Source organism: Cynara cardunculus (assembly GCF_001531365.2).
Source record: "Cynara cardunculus var. scolymus isolate 2C chromosome LG 16, CcrdV1, whole genome shotgun sequence".
Lineage (NCBI taxonomy): Eukaryota > Viridiplantae > Streptophyta > Magnoliopsida > Asterales > Asteraceae > Cynara > Cynara cardunculus.
The window spans coordinates 6163880-6176778 of NC_037543.1; the positions used below are offsets into that span (position 1 = coordinate 6163880).

Consider the following 12899-nt stretch of genomic DNA (forward strand, 5'->3'; position numbering starts at 1 on the left):
TATATATATATATATATATATATATATATATATATATGTGTGTGTGTTATATAAAATTAAAAAATGTACAAAATATGAGATGCGATGTGATGCTATGTGGTTTGAACCACGGTTTGATAACTCAAAACCGCAAACCGCAAACCCCACCGTATAGTGCGGTTTGTTAAAAAATGCAAACCACAAACCGCACTGAGAAAGTTCTAAACCATGCTTTGTGGTGTGAGTGGTTTGGATGAACACCCTTGTTCTTGAATGCAACGTTTAGATTTGCTATCAATCAGGCAATCTAAAAGTGACACTTTTAAGGAAGATGCACAATGGTTGGTTTAGATTGCTATCAATGTGGCTTCACATGATTACGTTTTGTGTACTATATCCCTAATAGGGAGATGAAGGAAGTAGTGTCAAAATGTACATCATCATCACTAAGATAAATGGAAGCAGAACTTATAATGTTTACAATTATTGTCTGCTGAATCATAAAGAAGAGATTCTACAAGGGCTTAAACTCAATGCCTTGCACAACAAGCCGAATGTCTTGCACAATAAGCCCTTTAAGTGGCCAAAAACACAAAGGGGCACTTCTCAGCTCAAAGTGCATCGAAATCATTTCAATGAATGTACCAGTTTGAAATTCCCATATTTGAACTTCCATCCAACCATCGTTCCTCAATCGTGGAAGGACTTTGACTGTAGGTATATTCGATGGGTTGTGGGTGTTTTGACCATCCTTTGCATTGATAACTCGGGTTTGAGGACTAAGTAGATAGATATACCACAAACTAGCCAAATGACGATCACTTAAACCATGTCTTTTATCTACCACTTGCAAAGGAGGCACAAACTCGGAGTGGTTTGTTGTTATTTTATAGACAAGGTAACAAGCATAAACTGATTGAGGAGACAGTATTTGGGATCTGATTTTGCAGATAATACTAAATTGGATAGCACAATTAAGAGCCACTTCTTTGAATCTGCAAAAAAAAAAGGAAAAAGAACTCCGTTAGTGTAATAATTAGAATTGGATGTGTATTTAGATCATACAAAAGTCGGATTTTGCCAAAGTCTACGAGGAAAGAGTGTGTGGGAGGTAGAGAGATAACCTTGATTCGGGTAGAGGCTCCCATTCCCAGTCGGATTTTACCAAAGTCGCTCTTGCTGATAGCATTGGACATTTCTTCCCATTTTTTGATAGAGAAAACCACTGTCAATCAATAGATGTGTAAGTACTCTTATAGCAATTCCAGAATCCTTTTTAAACCAGCAGACCGATCCATGTTCATGGTCATTTGTTTAAAAGATGATAGAAATGAATCATTGCATATCGGATGTACCTCGTCGCCATTATTGATCAGGAATCCATTCCCTTTACTAATAAGGAAGCCCTTGCAAAAAAGACGATAGAGTTCCTGTGTTGTTGTCCATTTGGTAGTATCTTTTGACCACTTGATTATTTGTTTATAATCATTTGGCAACTTTTGTTCCCAATATGCATCAGAATCTGATGTTGGTTGCATATCCACCTTCTCATCCTCTAACACTTCATCTCCCACCTATAAAAAACAATACCCATATTGAATTTTTGATCAATATGGAAGAAACTCCCATCCTCCAAATGCCATATCGCCTCTCTTACGTTGTGTTCTTGAATTTTGAAAAAAAACTGGAAAAGAAAAGAACATTTTTTGTCTGTTCTTCAAAGAGATGGGAAAAACGAAGGGGCGAAATGATTTTTCATATTCTAAAACACCAAAAACAACAATTTGAAAATGATGTATACATACACACACATATACATATAGGTGTGAGAAGGAAAGTTAAGATGGGAAGCGTAAGAAGAGATCTAGACTCTTTCATCACCTTTAATCTCAAACCCACCCATGACTTATGCTTGATACAAGGATTGACTCAGTGCTTCTCATCCTAATGTGCATCCAAAGATGGAGATCCTTCTTACGCTTCTCACCTTAACTCTCTTTCTCACAAGAACCCAACACTATATATATATATACATATATATTTGTCAACTTACTTTGTCCAGGGGAAGAAACTCGATGCCTTCTATTATGATTTTTAAACGTGTGCGGTCAAGATCATACATTAGGCTCTCAAACCCAATGTCAAGGTCAAAACGTGTACTATTGCTAGTAAAATGATACAATTCAACCGTCATCCATCCATTTTCTCTCCCATAAGCAAGGTATGAAATTGAAGATTCCATCTCATCTCCCAATTGGTACTTGAGTTCGAAAAATGTGGGTTCCCTCGAGTTCTGCAATGGTGAGAAGAACTTGAACACAAGGTTTACTTTGTACATGATACCCGGCGACAAGAATTTAGTTGTGGCATGTATTTTGAATCTCCCACTATATGGTATATAGTTACCTTGTACAAATCTGACATCACGAAGCAAAGAAGAATATTACTGTCGTCGTCCAAAAGTAACTGTCCACGATATAAATGCACACATTTTAAGAAATATGTAGCTGATACACTTGTTAATTAACTAGATGGAAATTTTACTTACAAAAATGGAGGGACTTCTCCATCTCGTAATTAAAGGGAGAATTGGTATTTTAAAAAAAGGTCGCTTAATTTGAGACAAACTAAAATAACAAAATGTTACGACATTTATTTGGAACGAATGGAGTTAATAACTATATACTTACGAATTACTCCCAAAAACATAAAAACAAAAGCGTCGAAGAGGAGGACAACATACCTTGAATTCTTTTTAGACGTATATTCATTTCCACCTGACTTCAAACATTCTCTTGCGGATATCAATTCACAATGTTCACCATTCCGATTTCTTGAAAACCACTAGCAGTAAAATAACTACAAATTAGTTTGAAGCGTGTCTATATGTCTATATTTCGGTTAGTAAACAGGGATTTATAACATTAATTACCGTTTTTCCATCATTAACGAGGATCCCTTCTGAAAGAAGCCTCTTTAGTTCCTCTTCAGATCTAAAGATTAGAGGAGTTAATGCAGTCTTGATTATTGCACTATATTCCTTTGGCAGTTCCATCACTTCATAAATCTCTTGAAATTGAAGTGCAATCTTAAGTTTTTCCACGACATGAGCCACTGGTGGCCGTTGTTTAGGATCTTTCTGCAAACATTGATATGCAATGTCTGAAAATGTTTCCAAAGAACTCACATCCATTTGTTGCATCATATCTTGAAAGATTATCTCATCTAAGTTACTTTCTTTATATTTTTGTTTCCACAATCGCACTAAAGTCTGACACTGACCATTTCTATATTCGAAGCATAATCTACCACACAATGCTTCAAACAAGACCACGCCAAAGGAGTATACGTCCGACTCTTTGGTTAGCACGCCTTTCTCGAGATACAAGGGGTCTAGGTACCCAATGGTACCTACAACATTAGAGACAACAGCCGTGTGTTGCTGATTAGCAGGGCCTATTTTCGACAACCCAAAATCAGAAACTTTAGCATTCCAATTCTCATCAAGTAAGATGTTGGAGCTYTTAATATCACGGTGAAGCACTCTTTGTTGTGTCCCCATGGGATCATGWAGGTAGCTTAGTCCCTTTGCRACCCCAAGGCATATCTTAAGMCGTTGCATCCATGTGAGAGTAGYGGCACTCAAATGGCGATCAAGGCTTCCACGTGATGCATACTCGTACACAAGAATCTTGTCAGCACCCTCATCGCAAAATCCCAAAAGAGAGACGAGATTTTCATGTGTGTAACGGGAAAGCATCATGATCTCCTTCCAGAACTCTGAGTTTCCTTGACCATATCTACTATCTAGACGCTTAAAAGCAACCATTCTTCGGCCGTTAGTGTGAGAGATTTCTCCTTTGTACACCTTCCCAAATCCACCTTTTCCGATAGCTTTGTCATCGGCAAAGTTGTCGGTGGCTGATTTTATTTCTTCCAGTTGGATTTTAAGATGCTGAAACTCATCGAAGAAGAAAGCCATCAACGGTTGATAAGTGATAATGGGAGCAATTGTACCAACCCAAAGCATATATTGAAGTCCTCTATTTGTTCTTCTTTATGGCTTTGAGCTTCGAGGGAGGGAGTTCACTGTTGATGGTCTTCGTGGTTCGTCGGAGGAAGAGCTTCTGATCGAGGGAAGGAGGGGGTCTAGGGTTTGCAGGGAATTGTTGATTCCGAAAAGACTACAAGTTTTTTAGCCTCTATTGAAAGTAGACGTATTCAATGAGTGTAAAGGATGGAATTATTAAAGTTGGAATTTGGTTATCAATTTGATATTTGTGACATAGATTGCCAAATGGGCCCGGTTGAGAACCATCGTTATGGTTTTTATTTAAAAATAAGGCTCGGTTTTAGGACCGGTTTATTTTTTAAATAAAATTTTATTTTTAAATGTATTTCTAGCTTTTGAAATGTATTTGATTGAAAATCAAATTATGAATTACAATAAAACATATTTTTTAAATGTATTTGATTGAAAATTAATTATAAAATTATAATAAAACATAATTTTTAAGTACATTTGATTGAAAATTAATTATAAAACTACAATAAAACGTATTTTTTTAAGTATATTTGATTGGCCTAATTAGATATCTTAAAATTAACATTAAAGTATTTCTAAAAATTTAACAAAAAGAAATTTTAAAAAATTATATAAAAAGAAAATGTTTTTTTAATATAAAACCGGTTAGAGACCAGTTCCGGATTATTACTGTTTCAGCACAGGACCAATTTGGACTCGACCCGATCCAAAACCGGTTTTTGGCCAAGTTTATTTGTGACAAATGATTTTATTTTCAATATTGAGCCATTAGATCTCATCCATTACGGTAATCTTTTAGCAATTTCTTTAAACGATTTTGTAAGTGACATCTAAGATTTCTTAAAGAATTTGGCTGTGAATATGATTTTTAATAGAAAGTTGGTTTTTTATAATTGTTAATATAACATCAGTACTTTTTGTTGATATGATAATAAATAATATAAGAAATCGTAAGATATAAAAAATTAATTTATGTCACATTATGTTTTTTTATGTTTATAAAAAATATATAAATAGTTTAGTAAATAAGATTTTGATTATAAAAAAATATAAATAACGTAATCATTTATTAATATTGATATAACTTTTCTTTAGTTTATTATATTTAAATTTAATATTATGTTCGATTTTTTTTCATTTATATATTAACGATTATAAAAAATGTAAAATTTAATTTGTATTAACATACAATAAAAATATATTATATAACAAAGATACAGATTTAACACGAATAAAATTACCCATGAGCTTCTTCTAATTCAGTATCAAACGATAACAACCTACAAGAAAAGAAACATAGATGGACTTCATGAGGCTCTTTGAAAGCAAATCTTGGTCAAGTCCAAATAAAATGTCAGAACAATTTTGTAAACGAAAATTACTCTTCATCGTTAACCAAATGTATATGCCAATCAACCACAAGGGTGGTGTTTGATTGGTTTGAGTTTGACTCCAAAGATCAAAAGTACTTGTAGGTCTTAGGTTCAAATCAAAGGAGGAATAAAAATCTCCTTGTGGTCATGGAGGTTCAAATGGGTGACTCCGGGCTATCTGCAAAGCAGATGGTCGCCATGGGATTAGTCGGCTCGCATAGCGGGTTGGATATCTAGGTTAATAAAAAAATGTATATGCCAATCTTATATAAAGCTAAAGATTAGTAGATAGAAGCATAAAATACAATTACCCTTAGAACACCAACGTCAATCGCAAGTGCATATGAACAAACGTACATTATGTGTTTAATACGTGTACATGTATGCATCCACATATACACAAGTTCCTCTACTTCGTAAATCTCTTGAAATTGAAGTGCAATCTTAAATTCTTCCACAACATGAGCCATCAATGGCCATTGTTCACGCGATTTCTGAAAAGCATTGATATGAAATGTTTGCACATAACTCACATCCATTTGTTGCATCAAATCTTGAAAGATAATCTCATCTAATTTATTTTGTTTATAGTTTTGTTTCCACTAATGCACTAGAGTTTTGACATTGACCATTGCTATACTCATTGCATAATATGCCACATAATGCTTCAAATAATACCACAACAAAAGAGTATACATCTAAATCTTTTGTTAGTACACCATACAGTGGCGGATCCAGTGTGTAAAAGGGGGGGGGGGGGGAGAGGCCCCCAGTCAAAAACTCAAATTTTTTTTACCTAGGTTAAAAATGGGGATTTTACATTTCATACTTTCACTTCCCCCCATTAGATTTTTCAAGAGGTCCCCACCTTGCCAGCGATTTAAGATTTACCGTCCTCCTCCGGCACTCTTCTCCAGGCTATCAACCAGAAAACAAAAACCGCATCGTTGGAGAAAAGAAGGGGCACAATTACTGCTTGTTCTTACATACGGTTAGTATTTGGTTACTGCTTCCTGTTCATTACTGCTTCATGATTCATCTGCCACTGTTTTGTGCTTCATCTGCTTCATTTTGCTTACGGTTACTGCTCTAGTGCTCTGCATTTGCTTCATTTTGCTTCATTTTGCTTCTGCTTCTTGCTGCTTGTCTTATGAATCGGTTGAGGCTTTTTAATTTTTGGGTAAAGTTAGTGTGTAAGAAGTAGGTAGAAGATTGGAGGACAAACAGGTAGACTGGAGTGGGTTTTGTTGAGGCTTCTTAATTTATTAATATTTAATAGGTAGAAGATTGGAGTAGAGGACAAACAGGTAGAAGATTGAGGACAAAACAGTAGTGAGTAGGTAGAAGATTTGAGTGGGGTTGTTAGTTTACTATTTAATTTGTGTGTACAATGTGTTATATATATATATATATATATATATATATATATATATAATGCATTTGCTAATATTTAATAGGTAGAGTGGGTTTAAGCCGAACAACGAATAACCTGAAACCGTCTAAGTTAGGATGCGTTGTTCGGTTTGGAATTTTTTTACACCCTTGAGTGTGCCCCCAATCACAAAAATTTCTAGATCTGCCACTAACGCCATACTCCACATACAGGGGGTCTAGGTACCCAAAGGTACCTACAACGTCAGAGACAACAGTTGTGTGTTGCTTATTGCAGGGCGTACTTTGGACAACCCAAAATAAGAAACTTTAGCATTTCAATTCTCATCGAGTAAGATATTGGAGCTTTTTATCACGATGAAGCACTCTTTGTTGTGTCCCCATGGGATCATGAAGGTAGCTTAGTCTTTTGAGACCCCAAAGCATATCTTAATGTTACATCCATCTAAGAGTAGTAGCACTTAAATGGCGATCAAGGCTTCCACAAGATGCATACTCGTACACAAGAATCTTGCCACCACCCTCATTGCAAAATCCCAAAAGAAATACGAGATTTTCATGTGTATAACAGGAAAGCATCATGATCTCCTTCCAGAACTCGGAGTTTCCTTGGTCATATCTACTATCTAGATGCTTAAAAGCAACCATGATTCGCCGTGTTGAGTGAGCGATTTCTCCTTTGTACACCTTAAGAACTTGTGGTCCCAAAATATTATATAAATTTATTGTAACACTTTTATGTGCAAGTCTTATAAAACATTGTATCTTAATAATTAAACGTTTTTAATATTTTATAAAACCAATTTTATTACTTAAAAAGGATGGCTATTGTCTTGTTAGAGTCAACCCTATATTATTTTTTATCACTAAAAGGGTATTCATGCAATACAGCGAGATATATCTTAATTTTAATATTTTATTTTATTTTTTTATCTCAATCGATGTTATAATATGGTCTTATGTGATTTTGAAAAAACAATGATGTTTTTATTTTTGAATAAAATATAAATTTGAAGATATCATAAAAATTTGACAAAACTATATCGATATTAGTATCAAATTAACTGTTTAAAAGTCCTTATTTTTGTGTAATTTTTTAATTCAATTTTTTTAATTGTAATTTAACTTAAGTTCAATAACGAAGTAATTTATATTTGGTTTAGTAATATAATTTTCTTATAAAGATAATAGTTAATTATTTTGTTAGAACTCGATAATTATCTTATAAAGATAATAGTTAATTATTTTGTTAGAACTCGATAATTATCTTAATTATGTTTTAGATTTTTTATATTTTAAAATGAGATGTTTATCCTCTATCTGATTATGTTTATTCGCAGTTAGTTACACGAATTCAAATATGGAGCTTTAATAAGTTGTACTTATGCATAATTTACTTGTAATCTTGAATTTTTAGTAATATGCATCCATATACAATACTTCATGTATAAAAAATGGTTTTTAAGAGTTTTTGTCAAATGTTTTATAATATAATATGTACATAATTATTCAAACAAGTTGTTGATGGTGATCATATTTGACCAAGACATACGTTCCAGATACGGCATTGAATAATCAAATGTATTTGAAAAGGACAAATTGCTCTATGAATTATAAATAATGCTGATATAATTAATATTTGATAAGACTAGAAGGGTACTCGTGTAATGCAGCGAGATACATCTTGATTTTAATATTTTTTTAATTTTTTGTCTCTATCAATGTTGTAATACGGTTTTATGAGGTATTGAGAAAGCAATAATGTTTTTTTTAATAAGATATAAATTTAAAGATATCATAAAACTTTGAAAAAAATATCGTATCAAATTAACTATTTAAAAGTTATTTTTTTGTGTAATTCTTTTAATTCAATGTTTTTTTTATTATAACTTAATTTAGGTTTGATAAAGAAGTAATTTATTTTTGGTTTAATAGTATAATTTTTTATAAAGATAATAATTAAGTATTTTGTTAGAATGATTATCCTAATTATATTTTAGATTTTTTTATGTTTAAAATGAGATGTTTATCATGTTACAATTATGTGCATCTGTTGTTAGTTACACAAATTCAAACATGAAGTTTAATAAATTGTACTTACGCACAGAAAGAAAGTAGCATGTGATAAAGTAGCATTGATAGATGAACCAAGAGAATAGATGAAATGTCTGGATTCCACTTTCATATGAGTATTAACCCCTGATCATTATGTCTGTTATCACAAAGAAGAACATTTTTTTCATCGATGCATACGCTTCATTACAAAAATTAACCCTAGGAATTGAATCTTGAATAACAAACAAAAGATTGAAAAAAAACAAGGAAACAAACCTTGAAAGATGTTGACTCTGTTTGAATTAAAAAAAATATCGCAGAGGACACATACAGCGTAAATAACTGAAATCGAAAACAAAAACAAAAGATTGAAGGAAACTAACCTTAGAAGCTTGGAATCTGTCTGTATCCTGAAGAACATGCTTCAAATATATATGAGTAGAGGATATGATAGAAATGAAAAACGATATGTATATCCGTCTAAATCTGTTGAATCGTTGCCTGATGAAGGTTATCTAAACCTGCTGAAATATTATAAGATCATGTTCAAACAAAAAGACAGTTAATTTATAAAAATACATAAAGAATCAAGATTGCATGTGGTACAAACACGTAATCATATATGATATAACACATGTTGTATTGACCAACGTATGATGGATGACTTTTGGTCGCATTCACAAAGTAACTTGCATCCTTTCAATTACTTCTCTGTCATCTTGTGTCGAATTAGAGGAATACAAACGATATCATTACCATAATTGGTGTTTATCTATACTATATTATAAAGCATTTGATAAAAACTCTTAAAAACCATTTTTTATGCGTACAATACTGTTTAATAGTGCATATTATTTAAAACTCAATATTGCAAGTAAATTGTGTGTAAGTACACTTATTAAAGCTCTATGTCTGAATTCGTGTAACTTACTGCAGATAAACATAAACAAATACAAGATAATCATCTTATTTTAAATATAAAAAACCTAAAATATAATTACGATAATTATTGATATCTAACAGAATACTTAATTATTATTTTTATAAAATGTTATATTATTAAAACAAAAATAAATTATTTTGTTATTAAACTTAAATTAAATTATAATAAAAAAATAAATTAAAAAAATTACATAAAAAATGAGGACTTTTAAATAGTTGATTTGATATTAACGTTGATATATATATTTAAAATTTTTATGATATTTTCAAATTTATATTTTATTTAAAAATAAAATTATTATTATTTTTTTAAAATACATAAAATTATATTATAATATAACAAAAACAAATAATAAAAATAAAATATTAAAAAATCGAGATATATCTTGTTACACTACATGAGTGATGTTATAGTAACCTTAAAATAAACGTTTCTTGATTGTGCATATGGGTAGGGCACCCAAAGCTACAAAAAAAAGCTTCAAATAGTCCTTTTGCCCCTTCAACTTTAAATATGTTTCCTTTTCTCTACCTTATACTTTCAGAATTACCATGTTTAACCCTTGGACTTTTGTAAGGAAAATTGACGGAGTCAGCAAGTGCTAGATCTGCTATGTATATGCTGTCAAATATGTTTCTAAAGTAAAAAGAAAAAAGAAAAAAAGGGTCATCAAAACATGACCTAACTTTGAAGTTAAATATTCTGTTATTGCACAACTTTTATATGTAATTATTTGTGTTTTGTGCATAACTTTTGTATGTTTTTGGATATCTAATTGAAGGTGAAGGACTGTGTGAAATGAGAGTTAAGGTGAGAAATGTAAAAAATGATCTAGATTCTTGATCACTTTTAATCTCAAACTCACTCACGAATTGCGTTTGATACGGGGATTGATCCGTTGCATCTCATCTCGGTCCATCTCATCCTAAAGTGCATCCAAGAATGGAGATCCATGCTTCTCACCAGAACCAAACCCTCTAATTGAATTGGTATATATTCCTTGCCTTTTATTGGATCTATTTACAGGATTATTTATTCAGTTAAAAATTCAAGGATTTACTCATCCAAAAAAAATACCGACTTGATTGCTTAGGGTATGAAAAATTTGTCGATTTCTTTTGAAATTTTACCATGATTTTACCACATAAACCAGCTTTTTTAGTTCAAAATGATGTATTTAATCAGTTTTAAAAAGTCCAAAATTTTATTTATTCAAAAAATTGTCGGAAACCCTAATAATTTCTAGATTTTCCTCTTTTAATTTTAAGAGATCATACACTCTGAGCAAATGCAAGTGTAGACATGATTACGCACAAAACTTAGAAGGCTCGACACTCTCACAAATTTGCAAATCACATTCACTTGGATATCAGCTAACAATTATATTTCTTTCCTTTCCACAACCATATCTTAGTTGCATATTATTATACTAGTTGTGTACCCGTACAATGCAACGAGATGTAAGATCCGAATAACCGTTAGCAAAAATGCATTGTATAATATGTTTTAAATAAACAACATTCAATTAAAATACATTCATGTCCGTACTTTTAGTAATATATAAATTTGAGAATTCTTAAATTAGAGTCCCTCAAGACTACTAAGACTTTTTTGATTGTTTTCTAGGACCCTGGGATTGGTCGAAGTGGTCCAAACACCCATCGTTAATTAAAAAAAAAACAAGGTGTTCGAACAACAATTGATCCAAACAATTTTGGGAGATGCCATACTTGTTGGAAATACGTTGTTAATTAGATGAACAACCTGAGCAAGACACCACAAAAATATTGGAGGCTTTATGGGATGTCAAATACGTCTAAATTTAATATTATATGCCTTACATAACTCATGTTTATAGCATTAAACAATTGTGTGTCATATATAAAGTGTTATAATAAGTTGATACGACATTTTTGGCATCCTAACAAGCTTTTCTAGAACACGTTTTGAAATTAACTGTCCTATTAGTCTTTCTTTTTATGTTATTTGAAATTTTTCTTGTAAAAACAAATATTCTGTAAACATGTGTTAATATAATATTTTCTTGAAATTGATACAAAAAGTAATTAAATATGACATTTTATTTCAAATGTGTGTCCTAAAAACCTGTTTGGGCTCCTTAAAACGTCATATCAATTTATTATTACACCTTACAAAAGATACAATTGTTTGGTCATATTAATATAAATCATATAAAACAATCTATTAAAACATTTAACGTTGTTTTTATTTAATTGATGTTTTCAAACTTTAGGACCGTTACAAAATTTGGTTATAGTAAAATATGACGTTAGCATTTTAATGATGTCTAATTTAATGCACATAAAGTCAGCATGCATAGACAGTTATAAACCCGCCATGTGGTATAATATTGCAATTAAGGGGTTGTTCGGTTGTGACTTAATGGGTTGTATAGCCTATATGGCTTATCCGCTCAACCATAACTAGCCGTTCAGTTGTGGCTTATTCAGTCGGTCAATGACTTTATCATTCAAGTGGTAACACACACTCATGTAAAGTCAGCCATTTAATTTTCCATTAATTTCCCAACTACCCTCCAATCTCTCATCTTCAACCTCTGGTCCATCTTGATCAACCTACCTAGTTCATGATCTGCACTCCTTCCATCTCCATTCTTTCCACCTTCAACTCAGTTCATGATATGCACTCCTTCCATCTCGACCTACTTCACGCCAGACTCCTGTCACCATCTCCAATGGCCTAAAACTCAAATGTCCTTTGGTCATCTTCTTCAGACTATTTCAAAATCCAATCAAAATCAAGCCTAAAATCCAAATCTAAAATCAAATTCAAAACCTAACCCGAATTTTAAACATACCCAACCATATGTTCCATGCTCTTTGTTTGACCAAGCAGCACTTAGAGAACAGAGAAAATAGAGGTAAAAGATTCGACTAATCAGCAGCACCCAAAAAACGAAGAAACCGTCTACACCACCAAATCCAATCAAGAGGTCTAGATAATGGCTTCCAACTATGACGATTGTTATGTGGGTGTGGTTTGCCTGGAAATCAAATGGTAGTGGTAGGGTCACCTTACCTGTAATTTAGAAAAGGGGAGAGGGGGTTCTTATGTATTTTAGGATATAAGG

At 32.2% G+C, this 12899-nt stretch overlaps 1 protein-coding gene across 1 annotated transcript; it reads right to left on the reverse strand.

Annotated features, from left to right (window-relative positions):
- Positions 1-410: 410 nt before the first annotated feature.
- On the reverse strand, positions 411-4137 carry LOC112529588. The gene is made up of 6 exons (XM_025140913.1): positions 2912-4137; positions 2723-2823; positions 2033-2396; positions 1335-1553; positions 1104-1204; positions 411-974 (listed from the first exon to the last, which is right to left on the reverse strand). The coding sequence occupies exons 1-6, from the start codon at positions 4007-4009 to the stop codon at positions 494-496; spliced, it is 2364 nt and encodes a 787-aa protein (XP_024996681.1). The 5' UTR covers positions 4010-4137; the 3' UTR covers positions 411-493.
- Between the last annotated feature and the right edge of the window lie 8762 nt (positions 4138-12899).